This window comes from Salvelinus alpinus, chromosome 28, assembly GCF_045679555.1.
Source record: "Salvelinus alpinus chromosome 28, SLU_Salpinus.1, whole genome shotgun sequence".
NCBI lineage: Eukaryota > Metazoa > Chordata > Actinopteri > Salmoniformes > Salmonidae > Salvelinus > Salvelinus alpinus.
In genome coordinates this window covers 11,173,667-11,201,075 of record NC_092113.1, presented here as the reverse complement: position 1 = coordinate 11,201,075, position 27,409 = coordinate 11,173,667, and the positions used below count along the sequence as shown (strand labels likewise).

Genomic DNA, 27,409 nt, shown 5'->3' with positions numbered 1-27,409 from the left:
ATATATAACGTGTCCATATAACCCCTAGCAGGAGAGGAGCTAGACAAAGAGAGAGAGAAAGATGAGAGAGCGAGATAGAGAGAGCAAGTGATGGAGACAGACAGAGGGAGGTAGAGACAATGGAGAACCCCCCTCCCCCCCCCCCCAGCACATCCACTCAGCGACACTACCACAGACACACGCAGCAGACCAACCACAAAGCATCGCCCCTCGCCACCACGTCCTCCCTGCACCGCTGCAGTCCGCCCAATAGCTGGGAGATGATTTGCCCGTTTGATGTAGTTTTTCAAAGAGCTTATTTGACTGCAGCTGTCTCTCTCTTTTACATGCTTTAGTGTTACCCTTGAGTCTGGAAAATCGGCCACAAAAACCTCACTATACAGAGGGACTCCTGGTTGTGCTCAAAGGCCGGGGGTTCGGGCATTCTTCTTCTGCCTGTTGACAGAAGAGCCTCCACGCTTGTATGGATATTTGTGTGGCGGGCGGGGGGGTGGGGGGTTCGGGTTGGGACGCTCCTTTAAGAATGATAGGCATATTATTTATTCCCTAGAGTGACATGGGAAGACCAGGCAGGATTAAAACGTCTGGATTTGTCTTCATGTGAGGATGAGGTGGTGTTCTGAGGTTCACCATTGGTATCTGTAACACTCCACCCACCACTGTGACCTGTATGCTCTCGTCGGCTGGCCCTCGCTACATATTCGTCGCCAGACCCACTGGCTCCAGGGCATCTATACAGCTTTGCTCGGTAAAGCTCCGCCTTACTTCAGCTCACTGGTCACCATAACAACACCCACCCGTAGCACGCGCTCCAGCAGGTATATCTCACTGGTCATCCCCAAAGCCAACACGACCTTTGGCCGCCTTTCCTTCCAGTTCTCTGCTGCCAATGACTGGAATGAATTGCAAAAATCGCTGAAGTTGGAGACTTATCTCTCCCTCACTAACTTTAAGCATCAGCTGTCAGAGCAGCTTACCGATCGCTGCAGCTGTACACAGTCCATCTGTCATTAGCCCCTTCAATCTACCTACCTCATTCCCATATTGTTTTTATTTACTTTTTTGCTCTTTTGCACACCAGTATTTCTACTTGCACATCCTCATCATCATCTGCACATCTATCACTTAATTTGCTAAATTGTAATTACTTCGCTACTTTGGCCTATTTATTGCCTTACCTCCTCACACATTTGCACACACTGTATATAGACTTTCTCTATTGTGTTACTGACTGTACATTTGTTTATTCCATGTGTAACTCTGTGTTGTTGTTTGTGTCGCACTGCTTTGCTTTATCTTGGCCAGGTCGCAGTTTTAAATGAGAACTTGTTCTCAACTGGCCTACCTGGTTAAATAATGGTGAAATAAAATGTTTTCAAATATGTCCTCTTCTAGGGAGTAGATAGGCTAACTGCTAACTGGTAATTGGGCGGCATTGAAGCTCCATTGTATCATAATTTAGCATTAGCCATATTTAACTGAGATGATGATCCAAAACAATGGGCAGTAATGTGTGCTGGAGCGTTCAATGCTCTGAACTGGCATATGGTATTAAGTGGTTTTAATGAGTAACAGTTGTGTGAATAATATGCTACAAGCTTTTGAACATTTTTAAATGTTAAAGTTGAATAATTCTCGGTCTCTGACTCACACATACACATTCACGCATGTTTTTTGCATGCACAGACACACACCCTAAAAGTCATGCATAGACACACACACACACACACACACACACACACACACACACACACACACACACACACACACACACACACACACACACACACACACACACACACACACACACACACACACACACACACACACGCAGCAGATAAACCTCTTAAATCTACACTCACTTCAGCCCTGTAATATAGTGCCTGTTCAACATGACAAGAACTCTAGCAGCAGTAGTTTTTGTAAGCCACTTCATTCTGTGAGCAGACAGAGGAGGGGAACAAGGAGATAGCGGTGAATACATCAATAAACCCAGTGTGGCAAAAAATGATCAGGTAAACAGGAAGCCAGAGTTCCTATAATGGCGGGCCTAATAAATGCAAATAAGTGTTGATATCTGTCTCCATCTCTCTCCATTATGGCCTGGTTATTGCTTGAACTGTAAACAGAGGAGGGGACAGACACGGCATACTAAGGGGATTGCGGGGAATTTGTGTATTATGAGGACTGTAGCTCTCTGTATTATGAGGCATCAAGCTTCCAGTGCTATTACAAGTTGGGGACAAGGTGGTTTTAGAAGGCGAGGGAGATGGATCAGGAGCGTTTTGGTCTCCGTCTCGCCTCAAGACTACTGCATGCAGGGAGCTGGGAGTGTGGCTATCTCACAGACACTATTAACCTGACAGAGACAGGGGGAGGAGGAGGAGGAGTGGGGGAGCGAGGCAGAGGGGGAGATTACTGTGAGGAGGATGGGGGCAGCGGGGGGGTTGCTAGAAAGAGGAGAGGAGGATGAAATACAGAGAGAGGGAGGAACAATTGAGAGAGAGAGTCAGGAGTGAGGAAAGTATTAAGGACAAAGAGAGCGAGTCACAAAGAGGTGGATGGGGATAATGCTTCCACATCTCACTAGCTGGAAGAGGGGAAAGAAATACATAGATAGAAAGAGGTGAGGACGGATTACCATCGTTACCCTACTGGCGTCCATTATCCTATCAATTAACCATAACCCCTACGCATGGCATAGAAGATGATTATGACTATCACCTTATAATGATGGGCCTTTTACTGATTCCCGCTTTGTCTGATGGGCCTTTTACTGATTCCCGCTTTGTCTCCACGCCCACGCACACTCCCAGACAAGCCCATTCACACCCAAACCGTGCCTCAAACAAATAGTATTGTTTCCACTATTGTCACTATTGTCGTTTCCTCCCTGATATAAATGTACCAATGACTCCCATTGTATCCGTCTGTATCCAATGTTATTTTTCACATTGCGTAAGAACAACAACAAAAATCCAACCTCAATAGATTATTCAGGGAAGCAGAATGCATAAATACATAAGTAAAACATGTGTAAAATGAAGCTTCTGTCTGTCATTAGGAGTGTGTGTGTGTGTGTGTGTGTGTGTGTGTGTGTGTGTGTGTGTGTGTGTGTGTGTGTGTGTGTGTGTGTGTGTGTGTGTGTGTGTGTGTGTGTGTGTGTGTGTGGATGTCTGCATGTGTGTGTGTGTGTGTGTGTGTGTGGCTGTCTGCATGTGTGTGTGTGTGTGCGTGCCTGCGTGCGTGTGTGGCTGTCTGCATGTGTGTGTGTGTGTGTGTGTGTGTGTGTGTGTGTGTGTGTGTGTGTGTGTGTGTGTGTGTGTGTGTGTGTGTGTGTGTGTGTGTGTGTGTGTGGGTTATTAATGCGTGAGCTGGCACTATAATCTGTTATCTCTCCAGAGCATGAAGCCCAGGTCCTCGTGAGGTGACGGGAGAAAAAGAAAGAGACGAGGAAGAGACAGGGATTTGTTTAACAAGTATCACAAGGCTCAGTACTGGAGGATAGTACTGGAGGATGAGCGGGAGAAGGAGGCAAGGGAGGCGATAGGATTCAAGACACTACCGTTATCATCTGGCGCATGAGGAGGAGAAATGAAGGCTGATTCCTTGTGTTGGTGGGGGATTGTGTGGTAGTGGGCATTTGTGTGCCTGTGTGTGTGTGTCAGTGTGTCTGGATGTGTTTAACTATACTTGTGGGGACCAGAAGTCCCAATAAGAATAGTAAACAAACAAAACTTTGACTAACTGGGGACATTTTGTTAACATCCCCACAAGGTCAAATGCTTTTTCAAGGGGGTTTAGGGTTAAGGTCAGAATTAGTGTGAAGGTTAGAATTTGGTTTATGGTTAGGGCTAGGGTTAGGAGCTAGGGTTAGTTTTAGGGTAAGGGTTAAGAGCTAGGGTTAGGTTTAGAGTTAGGGAAAATAGGATTTTGAATGGGACTGAATTGTATAACTAACCTTGCAGGGACACACAAGACTGTGTGTGTGTGCATGTGTGCTTGTATGTCTGTGAGAGAGCCTGTTTGTTTAGCATATGAGTGTGCGTGTGTAGGTTCAATAAACCATATTTCGGGTCAATACCGAACACGAGTGAGACCCTGCAGGGGAATTAGATCTTATTTATTTCTGACGCCCTCTAACCCTCACCTCTCACTGGTGTTCATCACATCACATTTCAGAGAGACAGAGAACAGAGAGAGGGAGAGAGACAGGGAGAGAGAGGGAGAGATGAAGGTAGAGTGAGAAAGAGAGAAAGAAAGAGGGCATCAGTAATCACCTAGAGAGAGAGAGAGAGAGAGAGAGAGAGAGAGAGAGAGAGAGAGAGAGAGAGAGAGAGAGAGAGAGAGAGAGAGAGAGAGAGAGAGAGAGAGAGAGAGACAGAGAGACAGAGAGAGAGAGAGAGAGACAGAGAGACAGAGAGAGAGAGAGAGAGACAGAGAGAGAGAGAGAGAGAGAGAGAGAGAGAGAGAGAGAGAGAGAGAGAGAGAGAGAGAGAGAGAGAGAGAGAGAGAGAGAGAGAGAGAGAGAGAGAGAGAGAGAGAGAGAGAGAGAGACAGAGAGAGAGAGAGAGAGACAGAGAGACAGAGAGAGAGAGAGAGAGACAGAGAGAGAGAGAGAGAGAGAGAGAGAGAGAGAGAGAGAGAGAGAGAGAGAGAGAGAGAGAGAGAGAGAGAGAGAGAGAGAGACAGAGAGAGAGAGAGAGAGACAGAGAGACAGAGAGAGAGAGAGAGAGACAGAGAGAGAGAGAGAGAGAGAGAGAGAGAGAGAGAGAGAGAGAGAGAGAGAGAGAGAGAGACAGAGAGAGAGAGAGAGAGACAGAGAGACAGAGAGAGAGAGAGAGAGACAGAGAGAGAGAGAGAGAGAGAGAGAGAGAGAGAGAGAGAGAGAGAGAGAGAGAGAGAGAGAGAGAGAGAGAGAGAGAGAGAGAGAGAGAGAGAGAGAGAGAGAGAGAGAGAGAGAGAGAGAGAGAGAGAGAGAGAGAGAAAGTGGATCACATCATAGCAGCTACAGTAGGGGAGCAGAGCAGAAACCTTACTGATGAGGTCAGCAGCCAGGTACACAGGCTGAATGAGGCCTCACGGAGATGACTAACACCCTATTCACTGAGGGTGATAGAGATCGAGGGGGGTGGGGGTGAGAAAGTAAGAGGGAGTTCAAAATCTATAGTATAACCTATCCTATGACAGTTACTGAGCCAAGCCAACGTGTAGCAGCAGTAATGCCACAGTTTCACATTTGAGCTGCAACCTATCCACAATATGGCTATATACCCATTTAAATGTTATGATCTACCAAAATACCAAAGGGGGGGGGACATTGATTGACGGCCATTCTTCCAGACTGATATTTTTGGAGAGTGTCTCTAGCCGTCTCTAAGCCGTCTCTATGGGGAAGCTAGCTGATGAGTGAAGTTAAAGTTAGACAGAGGGACTCTAGTAGGTTGAGAAGACAGGTGAACACCGTGTCACTGGCACCTCCATGCTGGGAGAGAGAAAACTAATTTACACCGGCTCTCACCACACTCCACCGCAGTCGCTGCCCGCTGTCGAACTCTATCGCCATGGCGATTTCGCCAGGGGGAAGCGCACGCATGCCGACAGAGTAACGAACGACCTGTTGGCTAACAGGAAGGGGGGGGGGGGGGTTTGCTAGCTTCTCCTTCGGTTCAGGGGCTTTGGAGTCTCAGGCTTCTTCCCAGCGCTTTATAAGACGGACAGGGATAAATCAGTCTTTCTACGCCCCTAACACCTTAACGACCTCCTAACTAGCACTGGCCATCACAAAAGCACAGCCGGAGTAAAACTGTCGGATTTGAATTGTAGTCCGCCCGGCAACTGGGCCTCGGAGCAAAATATCAGGGCTTAGGTGTCTGGGAACGCTTTGCTCCACACAAGGCTGTAAGAAAAAAATAACTATCCAACAGACTACAGTTCCAAATAACATCCATTCAGTCGTGTTGCTGTTCGTGTTGCTTACAAAGTCTGAGATGTGTCTTCTATGGAAGACCATGGAAGAGAACATTCAGTATTGCCTCTGAGGGGATTGTATATTGTGGGGACTTTCTGCCATGTAGGAATATAGCTCCTCTTCAAGCCTTTCTTTACAGGTTGGAAAGAGAGATTTACATTGTTTTCCAATTCGGGACCAGACACAGAATGTGGTTGCCACCAGTTTGCTTGAGCCACAATACAATATCCCACTTTGCAATTGGATACCTGTCAAAGGTACCAGACAGAACCGAAGAGAAGCAAACCAACCGTTCCCTTGGTATTGAAGAATGTGGTTTTAACAGTCAATAAGAGGGAAACAACACAACACATCGATTTCCACATTAACACATTTAATACTTTATACTGACAGACAATGGATGTTGCTTCCTCGGTTGCACTAGCAAAGACAGACCACCGGGAAGCCAGCAAACAGGCAAGCAGACAGACAGACAGACGGACAGAGTTCTCTTAGGGCCGACTGCCTTGGACCAACTGTGGAGTGAGATTGAGGGGGGGGGGGGGTTGAAGGGAGCTGTGAGGTAGATACGGCCAGAGTTAGACACACGGCGTACTGAGACGGTCTTTCTTCATGGCTGGAGGGAGTGAAGTGGTGTCTGTTGGCGCTGGAGAGATAAGACAGCGAGGCCTTTCAAACAGCCAGTCAGGCATGCTGTACTGCAGTTACCCACAGAGAAAGGGACAGAGAGGGACAGGAGAAAGAGAGAGAAAAACAGAGAGGCAGAGAGAATGGTAGGAGAAATACAGTGAAGGGGAGAGCGGAAGAGGCAGGGATAAAAGGGAAGGTGACAGAAAGAGGGGAGAGGAAGAAAGAAGTACAGCGGGGGTATGAAAGAAGAGCGGGAGAGGAAGAATGAGAGTCTGAGTCTAGTCTATCAACGGAGCGTGAGGCTCCCGGGCTCCCTCTACACACACACGAAATCGATCTTCCCCATCGATCTGTGCCCACTTTCTCCCCGTCGCACCACTACCCTGCTCCCCCCTAAAAAAACTCCACGTTCCACAAGACTGGGCTCTCCGGAATGAGTTCTGAGGCACAGGCGCTCGCTGGGCCCCCCTCTCCTCCCCGCTGCAGCGCACCGCACGGGTTGGGAGGCCGAGTGTTTACCCCTCTCTCTGTGTCGACTCCAAGTTCAATATTAGGAGAGCTAACGTGGCTCTTCATGTTCTACTGAACGGTAACCCTGGTTAAGTGCCAGCTGCCTTCTGTCCTCCTCCCCACCCCTCTTTCAATGGCTTTTTTAAATCTTTCCCTAAAAAACACAGTTATCTCACTCTTCAGGGCCAATTTCAACAGATTTAAACAGAGCAGAGCAGAGCTCCCCTTTTAAAAAAAAAGTCTAACGGTATCAGTAGACGATAGACGCTGCACTAGTGAACTAACCCACAGAAATATGACCCCGCTCCCAAATTACCCATTTTATATGCATTTTATATAAAGCGGGAATTAATGAGTTGCTTAGGCTGGAATGTCCATAAAGGTCAGTGCCGGCTGAGTTATGTACATATTACAGTACAAAAACCCACTAAACTGAGCTAGAGTACTCATGCATTAAGCGGCCATGCATTGACTCGGTATCTGGAGTGGCCAGAGGCACGATCCAGGTCGCTATCTTACATTACAAACTTGAATACCGGCTTTGCTTTAATCTGCCACTACATTAATCATTACAGATCATCCAAGCACCGTGTCCATTCAACTGGGAGGGCCACCTTAACATGTCATGGAGAAAAAAAAACATTTAGTGCTTATGACGACTTTATGAATGCCCTATGAAGCTTTTATAAGTTGTGGTTTGATTCAAGTTAGAAAAATGTTAACAAATACAATTGAAATACTTATAAAAACGTATGCATTCCCATTCACTACCCGTCTCCAGGAGATCTCTCCATCACCCCAGACAACAACATCATACCAGCCAGTGTGACCTGCCTGGACCTTCTGCCCTGAATTTATTGAAGGGAGAAATAGAATCTGTCATACAGTTTTCCCTGACCCTCTGCTTCTCGTTCTCCTGTGGCAACACTCTTATAGTCTGCTCTCTCCGTTTTTAGCTCTCTCAATGCGCAATTTATTCTCCTTCAAGCTCCATTGTTTCAGCGCTACGCCTATTTTTACCGGCTGCTCACTTAATGTCGACAAATGTGTTTTGATATTCAAATATTTATTGTGATATTTGTGGCGGAACTGTCAAATGGAACAAGCTCTTTAATACTCAGAAGTACGATGTTTGTCATTTGGGAATTCTACTGCTGTCCAACATTTCTTGTTTTAGGCTTTGAATGCATCTTGAAGGGACTCTAGACAGGAGCATTATAGTAAGTAGTCACATAGCTTTGAATAGTATGATTTCTCCCCACAACTGAATAAGCTCTCATCCTTGATAGCCTCATATTCCTGTGTACTGTACATATATGCTTTGCCTATGCTAAGGCAAATGCTGAGACTGAATTCTCACTACTAGAGATGCTCTCGAGGTTTTGATGTACATCCGGTGTATATGTGGTGTATATGTGGTGTATATACATATAGATTGCATATGGATTACTGTTACAGTGCTATTTGGGTTGTTCATTGGATTCAATGCAACATTTCTTGATTTCTTGTTGTGTTCATATTTTCATTTTTCATTTTTGTGTGTACTTGTTTGACATTTTACTGTATTGTTATGAGCCGGTAACATAAACATTTCGTTGCACCATCTATAACATCTGCTGAACTGTGTACACGACCAATAACCTTTGATTTGATTTAAATTACCTCTCTCCCTCTCGTTCTCTCTTTCTCTCTCTCCCTTCCCTCTCTCTCTCTCGCTCCCTTCCCCACCCCTCTCTCTCTCCCTTCCCTCTCTCTCCCTTCCCCACCCCTCTCTCTCTCCCTTCCCTCTCTCTCCCTTCCCCACCTCTCTCTCTCTCCCTTCCCCACCTCTCTCTCTCTCCCTTCCCTCTCTCTCTCTCGCTCCCTTCCCTCACTCTCTCTCCCTTCCCTCCCTCTCTCTCCCTTCCCCACCTCTCTCTCTCTCCCTTCCATCTCTCCCTTCCCTCTCTCTCGCTCCCTTCCCTCTCTCTCTCCCTTCCCTCTCTTTCTCCCTTCCCCCTCTCTCTCTCCCTTCCATCTATCTCTCTCTCTCTCCCCTCTCTCTCTCTCTCTCTCTCTCTCTCTCCCTTCCCTCTCTCTCTTTCCCTTCCCCCTCTCTCTCTCCCTTCCCCCTCTCTCTCTCCCTTCCATCTATCTCACTCCCTTCCCTTTCTCTCTCTCGCTCTTTCTCTCCCCCCCCCCCCACTATCTGGCAAGCCCTGTAGTCAAACAGGCCGTGCTATTAGCCAGCCCCAGTCGGCACAGCAATCAGCCAATGGATTAGCATTGTAACGATGGCACATGAGAAAAAACCTTGACAGGAAGCCCATTGTAGTGTATTGTGTTCTGCTGGCTTTCAGCCCTGCGAACCCCTCCCGGAGTGGCTGGGGCTGCTATGCTAATGAGTGATGAGGATGAGACATATGCTTCAATGGAGACTGCTGTTATTATACGTTGTCTCGGGACCATGGGATACAGACAGGGCATGCCTCGAGGTGTTTGGTCGTCAGGCGCCTGGTACCGTGCCTTCAGAAAGTATTCATACCCCTTGACTTTTTTCACATGTTGTGCTGTTACAGCCTGAATTTAAAATGGATTAAATTGAGATTTTGTGTCACTGGCCTATACTTAATACTCCATACCGTCAAAGTGGAATTACGTTTTCAGAAAATGGTACCAATTAATAAAAAATGAAAAGCTAAATAAGTTCAGGAGTAAACATTTGCTTAACAAGTCACATAATAAGTTGCATGGACTCACTCTTTGTGCCATAACAGTGTTTAACATGATTTTTGAATGACTACGTCATCTCTGTACCCCACACATACAATTATCTGTAAGGTCCTTCAATCGAGCAGTGAATTTTAAACACAGATTTAACCACAAAGACCAGGGAGGTTTTCCAATGCCTCGCAAAGAAGGGGACCGATTGGTAGATGGGTAAAAAAAAAATTAAAAGCAGACATTGAATATCCTTTTGAGCATGGTGAAGTTATTAATTACACTTTGGATGGTGTATCAATACACCCAGTCACTACAAAGATACAGGCGTCCTTCCTAACTCAGTTGCCGGAGAGGAAGGAAACCGCTCAGGGATTTCACCATGAGGCCAATGGCGACAACAGTTACAGAGTTTAATGGCTGTGATAGGAGAAAACTGAGGATGGATCAACAACACTGTAGTTACTCCACAAATCTAACCTAAATGACAGAGTGAAAAGAAGGACGCCTGTACAGAATACAAAATACAAATATTCCAAAACGTGCATTCTGTTTGCAATAAGGCACTAAAGTAAAAAATAAATTTACTCTATGTCCTGAATACAAAGCATTATCTTTGGGGCAAATCCAACACATCACTGAGTACCACTCTTCATGTTTTCAAGCATAGTGGTGGATGCATCAGGTTATGGGTATGCTTGTCATTGGCAAGGCCTAAGGAGTTTTTAAAAATAAAAATAAATGGAGCTAAGCACAGGCAAAATCCTTGAGGAAAACCTGGTTCAGTCTGCTTTCCAACAGACACTGGGAGACAAATTCACCTTTAAGGAGGACAATAACCTAAAACTCAAGGCCAAATATACACTGGAGTTGCTTACCAAGACGACCGAGTAACAGTTTTGACTTAAATCGGCATGAAAATCTATGGCAAGTCTTCAAATTGGCTCTCTAGCAATGGTAAACAACCAAATTGATAGAACTTATTATTTTTTAAAGAATAATGTGCAAATATTGTACAATCCAGGTGTGCAAAGCTCTTAGAAACTTACCCAGAAAGACTCACCGCTGTAATCGCTGCCAAAGTGATTCTAGCATGTATTGACTCAGGGCTGTGAATACTTATGTAAATGAGATATTTCTGTATATAATTTTCTATAAATTTGCAAAAATTTCTAAATGCATGTTTTCACTTTGTCATTATGGAGTATTGTTTGAAGATGGGTGAACCCATGTTGAGTTCAGATTTCTTGTGGCCCCCACACCCATCAAAGTAGCCCATCCCTGATCTACGCTCTGTGAGGATAATGAAGTAACGGCTCGCATTTCCCTCGCGGAGATACAGAACATACTGTGTTGAATTGTACTGTATTGTAGTGTACTGCTAAAAGGACTCATTCTGAATGTATGAAAGAGCACAAAGGATCGCAGTGGGCTGAATAGTAGAGTCATGCTGAATAGTAGCTCAGACTGAATAGTAGCTAGCGTGACGTTAGCTGATCTCACCATAATGTAAATACAATACTTTGTGTTAGCACACAACACCGACAAACTATAATAGCTAGATAGCGTGATGCTAGCTATCTGGACTCACCACAGGGTCCCTTGCGCAGCACCTTGATGCGTCGCTGCGTGTTGCACTGGGCCTTCTCCAGCTCGCACTCGTTGGAGTAGGTGGAGGAGTCTGAGCCGCACACGGGCGCCACAACCGACGGACAAACCATCTTCTTGCATACGCACTCCGCCTTAGAGGGGTCAGCCGCTTCACGCTCACACACCGCCCCGAAGCCGCACAGCATACCTCTGCAACCTGCCCAGAGAGAGGAGGGAAACACTGTTACATTTGATCATTTTATTAAAAACATTTGACATTTCATAAAAAACGTGCAAAGCAGTGTGGCATTTAGAAGGGAGGAAATGCCCAACAGGAGGACCCTTTGAAAACACTTATAAGTGACGTTACAGAAAGTTAAGGGCCTTAGCTAACAGTTCACACTTGAGAAACACTATATTTCCATGGGTTACACAACTTTGTTAATATTCCCCATACACGAGAACATACCATATCCACCATGTACCTTTAGCTTCATTGACTCCTGTAATATACACTGTATATACAAAAATATGTGGACACCCCTTCAAATGAATGGATTTGGCTATTTCAGCCACACCCGTTGCTGACAGGTGTATAGAATAGGGGCAATACAGCAATGCAATCTCCATAGACAAACAATGGCAGTAGAATGGCCTTTCTCAACGTGGCACCGTCATAGGATGCCACCTTTACAACAAGTAATTTTGTCAAATTTATGCCCTGCTAGAGCTGCCCCAGTCAACTGTAAGTGCTGTTATTGTGAAGTGGAAACGTCTGTGGTAGACTACACAAGTGGTAGGCCACACAAGCTCACAGAATGGGGCCGGCAAGTGCTTAAGCGCATAGCGTGGAAAGAAAAGTCTGTCCTCGGTTACAACACTCACCACCGAGTCCAAACTGCCTCTGGAAGCAACGTTAGCACAATAACTGTTTGTCGGGAGATTCATGAAATGGGTTTCCATAGGTTTTTTGGATCCCAGGAGAACGCCCCAATGCATAGTGCCAACTGTAAAGTTTGGTGGAGGAGGAATAATGGTCTGGGGCTGTTTTTCATGGTTCAAGCTAGGCCCCTTAGTTCCAAGGGAGGGAAATCTTAACACTAAAGCATACAATGACATTCTAGACGATTCTGTGCTTCCAACTTTGTGGCAACAGTTTGGGGAAGGCCTTTTCCTGTTTCAGCATGACAATGGCCCTGTGCACAAAGCGAGGTCCATACAGAAATGGTTTGTTGAGATCGGTGTGGAAGAACTTGACTGGCCTGCACAGAGCCCTGACCTCAACCCCATCGAACACCTTTGGGTTTAATTGGAACACCGATTGCGAGCCAGGCCTAATCGCCTGACATCAGTGCCCGACCTCACTTCCACTCCTGTGGCTGAATGGAAGCAAGTCCCCACAGCAATGTTCCAACATCTAGTGGAAAGCCTTCCCAGAAGAGTGGAGGCTGTTGTATCAGCAAAGGGGGGACCAACTCCATATTAATGCCCATGATTTTGGAATAAGATGTTTGACGAGCAGGTGTCCACATACTTTTGGTCATGTAGTGTAGATGTCAGCTTGGGACCTTAAACATAAATTTATCTGGCCAGTGGCCACACATCCATAGTACTACATTACAGCTGCCTAAAACAGATGGCAACTCTCACAGGTAGTGGATTTGAATAGAAATCAATGAGACTGAGGACCAAGCGTACTCCTAGCTAAGCCTTGGTCTGGAAAGTATGATTGGTCTGGAGCGTCTGATGCCCAATGTCACCACGGCCTCCCCGGCTGCCCCCCCACCTCCTCTCCAGTCCCCCCTTCCACCGATCGCCCCCAGCTATGTCTTATCGCTGGTTCCCAGGCAAGGGCTAAACGCGAGGGGGCATGTCCACTCGGACTAGCCCGCCAGCTGTCTGGCTTCCTCTCACTCGCTCCTGAACACGCACACACAGGCGCACACACGTACACTACACACACACATACATACACACCACTGTTATGTGTGTGTGAAAGGAGAGGGAGGCTGCTGATGCAGCATCTGCTTTGGCTGCCAGCTCTCTTTCTCTTAAAGTCTATGTCTACCACGCTCTTTCCGAGCGAAACAGTTCAGTAGAGTTCGTGCATATATTATGACGACAGTTCGGGCAAGCAACATTTGTTCTGAAGGCAAACCAAAGTTCGGAGCCAAAGTCTTCGCCCCTCTGTAGGTGATTGGTCAACAGTAGGGATTTTTCAATAAAGTCTTTGTTGTCATTCGACGAGAGACGACTCGTTTTCATGTCAAATTTTTCATAGAAAAATACTGAACCAAACATCTTAGTTAGATGTAAAATTACGCAATTAAGAACTCTTCAGCAAAAAGGTCAAAATGAATGACAGATTTCTTGAGTTATCTACTTTGAGGAAGTGTATACTGGCTATGGCGTCTCAAACTGGACAAACAGTATTATTGCCGCTTTGTTCTCGTTTTTCAAGCGAAGGTCTTTTAAGGGAGTATGGGAGAACACTCGTTCGGTTTGGCTAGCTGAGTTTAGCTGGGCGCCAGCCAAACTGAAGCCTGCTGATGCCTTTACAGCGAGACAGGACAGGTGAGGGCTTCAGTTCCCAGTGGGAGACCACCTGAAGAGCTGGAGCCTGACAGATACCTGAGCTAGTCTCTTTTCTTTGGTTGAAGGGGGGGGGGAAAGAGAGGGAGAGAGCGAGATAGAGGGAGGGTGTGTGTGTGTGGTGTTTTCAACATAGGGCCAGTCACCTGACAGGTGAGAGACAAGATAGGAAGAGATGAGAGATGAGTTGAAATCCAATCTAGCTATGTATGACGTGTAAGGACTTGTATTAACATGTTGACTGAGGCGACAAGTAGAGAAAGGCAGGTAGAGTCAAAATGCCAAGGGCTACTCTATAACGTTAGTCAGTGAACCACAGACATATCTGCTGCCATGGGCTAGCAATCTGAGCTCAAAAAGACATTTCAAGCGAGTTAAGGAACTTAACACTTTACACTCATCAGAATTGGCCTATATAGGGCTAAATTGAAATGTTCCTAACAGAAGAAATTTGAAATGCATAACCATGGTAGCAATTGAAAGGGAACAGTTTGGAGATAGTGGTAACATTATTAGACCAAAGGTGAGGACACAACAGTTCACCTGACACGAGACTGAACTGTTGATTTGTGCACTTTATATTACTTTGTGTCACATTTGTTGAAAACTAAATCTGAAAATACTCCGGATACATTCAGTAACATAAGAATATTCCCGGAAATGTGGGGTAGGTGCAACATAAGACAAACAAATGAAATGACTTTGAGTGTGAGGACTAACGTAACGAGTGTGCTGAGAGTCGAGAAGCAAGATCAGGGAGTGTTTTAATAAATAAAACAATGAACACAAACAACGCACCGACATGAAAACAGAGTCAATAACACCTGAGGAAAGAATCAAGGGGAGTGACAGATATAGGGAAGATAATCAAGGAGGTGATTGAGTCCAGGTGTCATGAGGCGCAGCTGCGCGAGACGATGGTGACAGGTGTGTGGGATAATCAGCAGCCTGATGACCTAGAGGCCGGAGAGGGAGTATACGTGACAACTAAAGAAGAGTCTTCAACTATAAGGTACTTTTTTTTTGCTCTCCTAGCTGTGCTGTTGAGGAACTAGACCAAGCACACTTGTTGTTTCGTGTGGAACACAACCCTGCATCCCCACCATCACACAATTACGGTTGTTGTTTACACAATCCAAAATCTGTCCATTATAAATCAAAATCTGGGTTAGGTGGGCATGATTTGAAAGCTTGTTCTATTACCAACATGAGTATACAATACAATCTAACTATGTTAGGCTTTCAGAAGGCAATTCAGAGAAACAGATTGTCATTTTGGAAAGAAGTCGTGTGCATTCAGGCAGTGTGCCAAGTTGAATTTTCTTCACAATAGACAAACATAGGCTCATTCTGTCCAGAACAACCCACGGTATGACCATGTCATCTCGTAACTGTTCATCAAACATAGTGATCGTAAACGTTGACACTGCTTTATGATTTTTTTGTGGGGGGCGGGAATGTGAAGTGCTCATTGGGGCTCCCGAGTGGCGCAGTGGTCTAAGACACTATCTCAGTGCAAGAGGTGTCACTGCAGTAACTGGTTCGAATCCAGGCTGCATCACATCCGGCCGTGATTGGGAGTCCCATAGGGCTGCGCACAATTGGCCCAGTGTTGTCCGGGGTAGGCCGTCATTGTAAATAAGAATTTGTTCTTAACTGACTTGCCTAGTTAAATAAAAGTTAACATTAGGATTCACAGATGTTTGGCTTGCTTGTATGACATCAAAGCGCTATTTATCATAATCCTCAACGTCTCTTCATTCAAAATACACAGTCCTCCTAATTTACGTTTTCCCTCAAGTTGCCCTATTAGCGGAAGGGACGGGGGCAACGTCTTGTCGCACGAGGTGCTCAAGTTCAGAAACCCAAAAGGAGCTGTGTAGCGGAGACCCTGAGGTCTGACATCATGTAAAGCTTTTTACTGTACAGCCACTGCATTCAAATGTAGGCGCTTACCCGTGCCCAAATCTGCCATTTTCAACCCGGGTACGAGTGTAAAGGGTTAAGAAAAAGGACCATGGCTGTGGATGGACGAATGACACCTCACACACCAAGAGAGACGTTTCTCTCACCAGTCACATGCTAGCAACTCCAGTTCTTCATAACCCATCTACGCTAAGAGCTGTAAATGGCCGCACACGCTAGGGAAGTGTAGAGCATTTATCTGAACAGAATGTAAGCCAATCTGCTTTCAGTGCTGAATAAATAGACTAGCAGTTAGCGTGACCTTTTCCTGCACCTTTGTCCTTGTACAAACAGTACACGTTTTCTGTATCTTCTGTTCATTGAAAAAAAGGGACAAGGTAAACGTTTAAACATGAACCCGGCTGTAAACTGACCCACAAGGACAGGGGATTATAATATATAGATGGTACAATAACAGGCTGGCCATGCACATCGCAGTACTGGCCACTTGTGTGGAATTTGTATTCAGTGGGTTTTCTATCGGGTGGAGGGAAGAGTGTGAGTGTGCGCTTGTGTTTGCATGTGCTTGCGTGCTTGTGTAAGGTAATCTTTCTTCCCCAAGAGCTAAAAGCGTAATTTACATGCGGGTGGGTCTCTTTCTACCCTCTGGAGGAAATCCCATTTGAGAGAAGGAGCATGTCCAGTTTGTGGCTGACATGGAAGGTAATGCCTTGTCCAGGTAATGCTCACAGTGTATTTAGAGAGGTCATCCATAATACATGATTTCATGCTCTCGCTGGTGAGAAAAGGATGTGTGGACTGATTGGGATGCGGGTAAGCTAGGGATAGCTGCTCTCACAGAAATGACAAGATAGACACTATTATTATCAGGGGTGTCAAACTCATTCCAAGGAGGGCCGAGTGTCTGCTTGTTTTTTGTTTTTTCCCTTTCAATTAAGACCTAGAAAACCAGGTGAGGGGAGATCCGTACTAATTTGTGACTTTAATTCATTAATCAAATACAAGGGCGGCGCGAAAACCTGCAGACACTCGGCCCTCCGTGGAATGAGTTTGACACAGATGTTAGATGATGCTAGACAGTATTGTAAAGTTAAAATTGTATAACTTCCACTTTGTGCAACATTAATGATGTGTCTTTATATTCTGGGACCGTAACAGTAGAACTGTGTGGTATCTGGTGAATTGTTTGCCTATCTGAAAATCAATACACATAATAATGGGGTGAGTATGAAGATTTTAAAGATGCTCATGTATCCTCCCTAACAGTGGGAGTCGTTGTCCCAAAGGCTGGAAGGCAGGCGACAAGCTTAGGTCCAAAATAAACCCATAGAAACGCATTGGGATTATTTTGGACAGATTTTGGCGAGCGTGAAACCTCTCACTTCACCTTTCCTCTCTGCTTAAGCGCTTCAAGACTGACTTGACAAATACAAAATGGCCGATTTGGTAGACATCACACGGTTTCTATTCCGCAAGTTCCGTGTTTGGTCAAGAGGATCAGGAGGAAGGAGATTAATAAATACGTGAGAGGGTTATCCCTGAACTTTATACGGGTGCCAAGAATAGCGATTGACTTTTCCTGCGAGATTAAAAAACAAATGTCTCATTATTAAATAACTATCCTGGTTTGGCCTATATTGGATTGAAGCGCAGAGCGTAAGAGGCATCTTGGAGTGCAGACCTGAGTTCAAATACTATTTTAGTTTGCCTTATGAAACCAGAAAGTCTAAAAAATGCAAGCCAGGGAGTGCATGAGTTAACTATCTCCAGGTGTTGTGTGGCTGTTTCCCTGTGTCACTGTGCCAAAAGGCTATCGGAACACAGGGAAACGTTGCCATGGAGACTGTCATCCACTTAATGGGCGCGAGGCAGTCGTCACATCTGGTTTCAAAATGGAAACTCCAGACCCATTCACAGGTGACTATTCACACACTCCAGAGCGGCGACTGCACAAATCTTGATAAGTTAAGAAAAGCTGTTTTTCCTTCAATCATTCTGTCGGGGAATGCGTGAGCCCCCGATGCACTTGCTCCTCGATTCCCTTTTGGGTTAGAATAATCTCATTTTGAACATATAATTTTGTTGAGAAACACTAAGATTACGCACTATATTTGCTCCAGCCCTAGATGTTCTGTCTCTGGCTGAATAAGATGCACTGAGGTAGGCAATTGATTCATAGTATGGCAAACTTGAGCGTCGGGCTGCCGCTCCATCGATAACGCCATTTACAGCAACGCGCCAGAAGGACCGGGAGAGATGCACTATGTCACTTCGAATAAATACTGTCTAGTTGCGCTCGCTGCCTGTAAAATACATCTGCTTAAAACTTCCATTGATCTTCTACTTACAGGCTCCCAGGAGACTGATGGAGTCAATTATTGATTGCGCAGCAATCATAGAAAGAACACCGAGTAGGTAAACATCTGCTCACAAAGAAAAAAACACTGTCACTGTGGGAAAATCGCTTTTTTAACACAGCAGTGGGGGGTAGAAGAAGAGACAGATTTTCATACTTTACAAACAACTTTTTCTTTCTTGTGCTACTTTCTAGGAGGTCATCCCAACGAACAAAATTAAGGTATAGAGGAAAAACAAACACAAAGCAAGTGTGAGGTATTTCTCCTTCATTCCCCTTCTGGTCTAAGATTGTGTGTGTGTGTGTGTGTGTGTGTGTGTGTGTGTGTGTGTGTGTGTGTGTGTGTGTGTGTGTGTGTGTGTGTGTGTGTGTGTGTGTGTGTGTACATGTGGAATGTGTGTGTAGGCTTGTATTTTCTCATTTCCACGTATAAAAGGGCAATCAATTCCCCTCCTGCTCATTGAGCTTCCTGGGCTGAGCCGGGGTTGCTGACCCGGCTTACACCCTCATCAATTTATTATTTACCGCACACACACACACACACACACACATCGGCTCAACTAAACAACAAACATTCCCACACTGTTTTCCAGACACAGACAGAAAAAGAGAGGGATGGAAGATGTAGTGAGAGGAGGAGGATGGCGAGAGGTGGTAATGAGGGAGAGGGAATGAGACAGAATGTGCAAGAGCAGATGAGCAGAGTTGAGAGAGATAAATAGAGAGAGCAAGAGTGATTGAAGCAAGAATGATTGAAGGAAAGGAAAGAGGTGGAAGAAGAGAGAGAGCTTAAAGAGAGGGAAGGTGAGTGAGAAAGGTTAGAGAGAGGGAAGGAGCGATAGAGAGGGAAGGAGAGAGAGGTTAGGGAGAGGAAAGGATAGAGAGAGGGAAGGAGAGGGAGAAAAGATAGAGAGCAAAGAATCAGAGGAAATAAAATAGTACTAAATAGGAGAAAAAATGTAAAATGTACTTTGCTCCCGAACAGAAACATACATTACCCCTGCCTTGTTTTCTCTATTCCTTGGGTTCCCAAACTTATTTGGCCCATGACCCCATTTTGACATCTGAACATTCTCGTGACCCCAACCATATGAACAAAAATTATATAATTAACAGCCAATGTTTACTTTTTAAATTGTGACTATGGCAGTCAATTGCAAAACATTCTAACAGTATTTCTGATTGTATTCTCAACTCACCATCATATACTGTTAATGTGGGGATATGACAGTCAATTTCAAATGAGTCTGACATAATTGACCTTATCTCCCTAACACTAATGAGATGGGTGTGCTTGATGCATGTCACGTCGGAGATTCTCAAAGTCAGGGGGCGTGGTCGACAGAGCGCACCTCATCTCTGCTATCACATCCAACCTGGATCGATGTTTGTTTTTAATACAGACGAGCGCACTGAATCAGCGTACCATCAGTTTTAAATCTCGGACGTTATAGTAACCCGTAAATGTGTCGTCTGCAGCATTCAGTCACATGACAGCCCGATAAGCTTTTTGATTTCACTTACCGGCATGTCAACTGAGCCAGGATCACAGTCAAACGGCTCATTTCGCTGAGTCGGTCACTCATCTGTAGATTTGTTTTGTATTTCTCCTGCATGCTTGCGTTCAGTTCGTTCAGTTTCCCAAATATGTCTGTTACAAAGACAAGGAGACACCTTTCCTTTTCATTACACAGAAAGTCAACGGTCTGTTTTTTACATCCATTGCGAATGACAATAGTTCCTCTCTCAATTTGAAAAATATTTCCAACACTCCACTTCCATCACCACCAAGCCTCGATGTGAAATAGAACACTGTCATGCTCTGATTCCATATCTCCACATAGATTTGCGAACAAGCTTGAGCGAAGTAGTTTACAATCAAAGTTACCTTCTGCGTATCTCTGAGTTCTGTCCTCAACTCTTTTGCTGCCAGTTGCTCTCGGTGTATCCATTATCGCTCAGTGGATGTATCATACAATGCGTCCATATGGCAGAAGGAGACACATTCACAACTAGAGTGCAGAGGCCTGCCCGCCGTCCTGTGATAGATGGAGCAGAGCCCCATCTGTGCAAAAGCCCACCATTTGATCCCATGAAATATGCTTTTCGTCAATATAGCCACGCAGCACACTGAACATCCCTGGGAATTGTGAGACAGAAAAGGCCTGTCTTTGTGAATAGCATCCCCCGACATGTAGAAAACAAAAGTCAATGCATGGGCATCTCGGCCCTCACAGCTGACGTCCATTTGGAGAGGATAAGCTGGGGAGGTTTTGAGTCGTTCAGTCAGTTTCCTCTTGAGTGCTAGCATCAATTCTTAGTTTCACAGTGTTATCTGACAAAGACATTGATGTGAGTTTCTGTGCCTCTGCCTCCCCCACACTGTTTTCACCATATCAAGTGTGGCAGGTAATATCAAAGTCTCTGCAATAGTGTGTGGTTTCGCCTAGTGGTTAGAGTGTTGGGCCAGTAACAGAAAGGTTGCTGGATCTAATCCCTGTGCTGACAAGGTACAAATCTGTCGTTCTGCCCCTGAGCAAAGCAGTTAACCCACTGTTCCCCTGAACAAGGCAGTTAACCCACTGTTCCCCTGAGCAAGGCAGTTAACCCACTGTTCCCCTGAACAAGGCAGTTAACCCACTGTTCCCCTGAGCAAGGCAGTTAACCCACTGTTCCCCTGAACAAGGCAGTTAACCCACTGTTCCCCTGAGCAAGGCAGTTAACCCACTGTTCCCCTGAACAAGGCAGTTAACCCACTGTTCCCCTGAGCAAGGCAGTTAACCCACTGTTCCCCTGAGCAAGGCAGTTAACCCACTGTTCCCCCGGCGCCGAAGACGTAGATGTCGATTAAGGCAGCCCTCCGCACTTCTCTGATTCAGAGGGGTTGGGTTAAATGCGGAAGACACATTTCAGTTGATGGCATTCAGTTGTACAACTGACTAGGTATCCCCCTTTCCCCTTTCATAGAGTAGCGGGTTTAGCCATTCATCGCAGGTATGATTCAAGTGCAATGGTCAAGTGCAGCCCTTTCCCACAAGGGTGTTCTCTGGTTGAATTTAAACTTTTAGATTGGAATCATTTTCATTTAGGTTTTTAAGGTTCACCACATTACAATAATTTTGAGAGACAAAGACAATATTGTAATAAAAAAAATATATATATATATCGGTATGACCGTATTTTATGTTTTTAAATAATACAAGTTCTAAATATGCTTCATAAGTAGTGCATGATCCTAGGGTGGCAACATACATTCTACGTGGTTTTAATGGGTCTTTTTTCAAAGAAATGTATACTGTTCAATTCAACTTCAACTAAAATAATTTCCTGCATTTCCATACGTTCCTGCATTTCCTGCACTCATTTCAACACTGCCACGTAAAGCTATACGATATGGGCAAAAAAAACGAAGCCTTATTTTTAACCAAATGTTGCAATTGCGATCAAAACACTAGGGTGAACTGTTGGAGTCATGGAAATAGAATATAAATAATAGTGGGCATTTTGAATACAGTGTTGTTTGACATGATAACAAATGAAAATGCCAGGGAGGAGTTATTGTGACAGGGTAGGAACCAAAGTGATGGTCAGTGTTTCCTAGGGGACCCTATAAGCTTTGGCTACATAACATTTTTCTTCATGTATACAACATATTCATGCTTCGCTTATTTATTTATTTTGATTTAGAAGACACTGTTGCACAAACAAAATGCTTATTTAGGCCTACACCAGCACTTGTATCAGGCTGTATTAGCTAGCTACATTTGCTCTGACTCAATACATTTATTAGCTAGCTAGCCAGCAAACTAATGATTAGCATTAGCGGCTAACACGATTTCGCAAAAACTTGCTAAGAAAAGACAAACTAGCTGTTTGCAGATGCAAGAAACACAAACGAATAGTGTAATTGTGGATTTATATTAAGAAGCAAAGTGGAAACAACATTGTTGCATGTGCTGCATTGACCATGCAGGCTGAACACAGTGTCTTGTGGTCAAGCAACAACAAACGACTCCTTGAGTGACGGGTCTGTGTGGAAAGCAGCATGGAGAGAGAGAGAGAGAGAGCGGAGTGGGATGACTCAAGTAGCGGTGTAAACTATAAAAATACACGGCATATCACACTTAACAAACCAAACATTCAAATACCGATATAGAAGGTAAAGTAAAATCCCAAACCAGTAAGTTCATCAATAGCCGGTATATAGTAAAATACAGTACACTGCCCAGCCCTAGTCATAACATAGGTCATAAGCAGTCATAACTGATATGACCGGTTAAGACCAGTGATCCTGTATGCTCTCGTTGGCTGGTCCTGGCTACATATTCGTCGCCAAACCCACTGGCTCCAGGTCATCTATAAGTCTTTGCTAGGTATAGCTCCGCCTTATCTCAGCTCACTGGTCACCATAGCAACACCCACCCATAGCACGCTCTCCAGCAGGTATATTTCACTGGTCATCCCCAAAGCCAACACCTCCTTTAGCCGCCTTTCCTTACAGTTGGAGACTTATATCTCCCTCACTAACTAAGCGTCAGCTGTCAGAGCAGCTTACCGATCGCTGCAGCTGTACACAGCCTGTACACAGCCCATCTGTAAATAGCCCATCCAACTACCTACCTCATCCCCATATTTGTTTTTGTTTTTCTGCTCTTTTGCACACCAGTATTTCTACTTGCACATCCTCATCTGCACATATATCACTCCAGTGTAAATTGCTAAATTGTAATTACTTCGCTACTATTGGCCTATTTATTGCCTTACCTCCTTACTTCATTTGCACACACTGTATAGAGATTTTTCTATTGTGTTATTGACTGTACGTTTGTTTATCCCATGTGTAACACTGTGTTGTTGTTTTTGATGCACTGCTTTGCTTTATCTTGGCCAGGTCGCAGTTGTAAATGAGAACTTGTTCTTAACTGGCCTACCTGGTTAAATAAAGGAGAAATGAAAAATACAACATGGCTGTGACAGATTATGTCAGATTTACTAGGTGTACTTCCCTTGAAAATAACTTTATTATTTTACAGTGTAATATCAGAGGAATTGAACACCATCGGTGATAACGCTTGATTAAAATAAGGCAGTTGGGATACTCTGCATCGCTGTGTGCCAGTGAGCGAGAGAAAGAGCAGCGAGTGAGAGAGAGTGAGATAGATAGTTAGAGAGTGGGTGAGGATGAGAGAACGTGTGAGTGAGAGGTGAGGACGAGAGAAAGAAAGGAAGGAAGAGAGGAAGTTGGCTGGACATTTTCCTCATTAACACCTCAGAGACAGCGACAGAGAGAGAGAGAGCAGGGGCCCCGGGCCCCCAGTCTAAATAATGGTGATGTGATGGCAGGGCCCATAATATTCTGTCACCCTTCATCTCCGCCACAAAGGAAAGAGGAGAGCAGCGTAGCTCTGAAAAGATTACAACTTCCTGCAATATACATGAATATATCACCTGGCGCCTGCCAGTTCCACGCACACACACACTCGCGCATTCGCACGCACACACACACACAGCTACGCGAAATTCAATAATTCAACTCATCCAAGAGCTCGTTGGAGAAGAGTGCTGTCTCTCTCTTTCCCTCTCTCCCTCTGTTTCTCATTCTCTATCTCTCACCATCTGAATATGACTTTAAGCACTCCCGAACGAGTCCCCCAGGTTTGGGTGTGTATCCTTTCAGACACACACGTCTTCGTGTTGCTTTGGGGGTTTTGCTTTCGGTGAGATGCGCACATACTCGCGCATGAGCACACACCACAGCCTCACGGAATCTAACGTCATCCCTACGCGCTTTCTCTCGCTCGCCGTTTTCCATCTTGCACTTGTGCTCTCGCTCTGTCTCTCTCCCTTTCTCTCTGTCTCTTCACCCGGTATTTCATCATCAAGCTTTTTATTTTAGATGAAAAAAGAGAGAACGTAGAGGAGAAAAGGCTCAGGAGGAATCTGCCTATCAGTCAGTGTGTCACAGTATGGGGGCCAAAGGCATTCTCCCATCCCCAATAAGACAGCCTCATCTCCACCATGGCTCCACAACTCCACTCAGTTTCCTACAGAGAAAGGGGTGTGGGAGGAAACTGCTTCTCCATGCTGGCTCTACAATTGTGGGTGATGAGGGACTTCAGGGGTCCTTACTGGAGAGGGCCCAAGCCAGTGGCAGATGGCGTCACTCTGTACTCTGAGGAACCTGGGGAGAGGCGATTGAGTGTGTGTGTGTGTGTGTGTGTGTGTGTGTGTGTGTGTGTGTGTGTGTGTGTGTGTGTGTGTGTGTGTGTGTGTGTGTGTGTGTGTGTGTGTGTGTGTGTCTGTGTGTCTGTGTGTGTGTGTGTGTGTGTGCGTGTACTCATTCAGAGCCAGTATTCTGGAGCCCTATTTGGTGCAGGGATGGTTTCACTGGATGAAAGGAGTAGTGTCCTCCTTATGTTTCTCCAAGCTCTTCCTAATCACTGTTGGGCAAGAATAGGATAGAGGGATGTTTTTTAGAGTGAGGGGGAATTTTGAGGTAGCCTTGCAACACCCAACATAATGTTTGAAGTGAAACAGAACTATCATGCGATCAGGCTGGTCTCACCAGGCTAATTCTAAGGTGGTTTGAAGATGCTAAACCCTGTATTCTATTTGTGTTGTTAAACTTTGGCGTTTACTTAGTTAGTTACTTAGTTAGTTAGTTTTTACCACTGAAACAGAAAGGAGAGGAAATCTTGGTAATGAGATAGAAAAAAGCAGATCCATAAAATTGCCCTGATTTGGCGCCCTATAAAGAACGTCCTATAAAGAACCACCTATAAAGCCCTCTCCCTCCTCCGCCCGCTCCCCTTCCAGACAAAGCTCTCCATCACTCTCCTCCCCTCCCTCCACGCTCTGATCGATAACCGCGGCCCAGAGATCAATACTTCCACAAATCACTTCAGTTTCTATTTTTCTCCCTCTCTCTCTCCCTGGCTCTTCTCCCAGCCGGCTGAGGTGGTGAGAGAAAAAGAGGCTGTCATTGTAAAATGCAACCGAGCCCTCTTCCCTCTCTTCCTCCCCTCCTTCGTTCACTCCCGTGCTGCCACAAACCAAAGAGGACTAACCCGCATACACTGAGACATACACATAGATACACACTGAGACACACACTGAGACACATAGACACACTCTGAGACACACACTGAGACACACACTGAGACACACACAGACACGCACACTGAGACACACACTGAGACACACACTGAGACACACACTGAGACACACACTGAGACACACACTGAGACACACACAGACACGCACACTGAGACACACACTGAGACACACACTGAGACACACACTGAGACACACACTGAGACGCACACTGAGACACACACTGAGACACACACTGAGACATACACTGAGACACACACTGAGATACACACTGAGACACACACTGAGACACACACTGAGACACACACTGAGACACACACAGACACGCACACTGAGACACACACTGAGACACACACTGAGACACACACTGAGACACACACTGAGACACACACTGAGACACACACTGAGACACACACAGACACGCACACTGAGACACACACTGAGACACACACTGAGACACACACTGAGACACACACAGACACGCACACTGAGACACACACTGAGACACACACTGAGACACACACTGAGACACACACTGAGACACACACTGAGACACACTGAGACACACACTGAGACACACACTGAGACACACACAGAGACACACACAGAGACGCACACTGAGACGCACACTGAGACACACACTGAGACACACTGAGACACACACTGAGACACACACTGAGACACACACTGAGACGCACACTGAGACACACACAGAGACACACACTGAGACACACACTGAGACACACACTGAGACACACACTGAGACACACACTGAGACACACACACACTGAGACACACACTGAGACGCACACTGAGACACACACTGAGACACACACTGAGACACACACTGAGACACAGAGACACACACTGAGACACACACTGAGACACACACTGAGACATACACTGAGACACACACTGAGATACACACTGAGACACACACTGAGACACACACTGAGACGCACACTGAGACACACACTGAGACACACACTGAGACACACACTGAGACACACACATAGATACACATAGACACACACTGAGACACACACTGAGATACACACTGAGACACACACTGAGACACACACTGAGACACACACTGAGACACACACTGAGACACACACTGAGACACACACTGAGACACACACTGAGGCACACACTGAGGCACACACAGAGACACACACTGAGACACACACTGAGACACACACTGAGACACACACTGAGACACACACTGAGACACACACAGAGACACACACTGAGACACACACTGAGACACACACTGAGACACACACTGAGACACACACAGAGACATACACTGAGACACACAGACACACACTGAGACACACAGACACACACTGAGACGCACACTGAGACACACACAGAGACACACACTGAGACACACACTGAGACACACACTGACACACACTGAGACACACACTGAGACACACACTGAGACACACTGAGACACATACTGAGACGCACACTGAGACACACACTGAGACACACACTGAGACACACTGAGACACACACTGAGACACACACTGAGACACACACTGAGACATACACTGAGACACACACTGACACACACACTGAGACACACACTGAGACACACACTGACACACACACTGAGACACACACTGAGACACACACTGAGACACACACTGAGCACACCGCTACACTGAGACACACAGCCCCTGAGACACACGACCCCTGAGACACACACTGAGACACACATGAGACACACACTGAGACACACACTGAGCACCACTGACACACACTGAGACACACACTGAGACACACACTGAGCACACTGGCACTACTGAGACACACACTGAGACACACACTGAGCACACACTGGCACACTGAGCACCCGACACACCCTGAGACACACACTGAGCTACACTGAGCACACCTGACCCCCTGAGCACACACTGAGACACACCTGACCCCCTGAGACACACACTGAGACACACACTGAGACACACACTGAGACACACACTGAGACACACACTGAGACACACGAGCAC

At 45.6% G+C, this 27,409-nt stretch overlaps 1 protein-coding gene across 7 annotated transcripts in view; it reads right to left on the bottom strand.

The window, feature by feature from the left end:
- The window catches only part of agrn (agrin), a 280,235-nt gene that overhangs the window by 98,839 nt on the left and 153,987 nt on the right, over positions 1-27,409 (bottom strand). For all 7 annotated transcript variants that reach the window (XM_071371598.1, XM_071371600.1, XM_071371601.1 and 4 more), the window contains one exon: positions 11,403-11,618. In XM_071371598.1, coding sequence (XP_071227699.1) covers positions 11,403-11,618 — 216 coding nt within the window. The remainder of the gene's footprint in view (positions 1-11,402; positions 11,619-27,409) is intronic.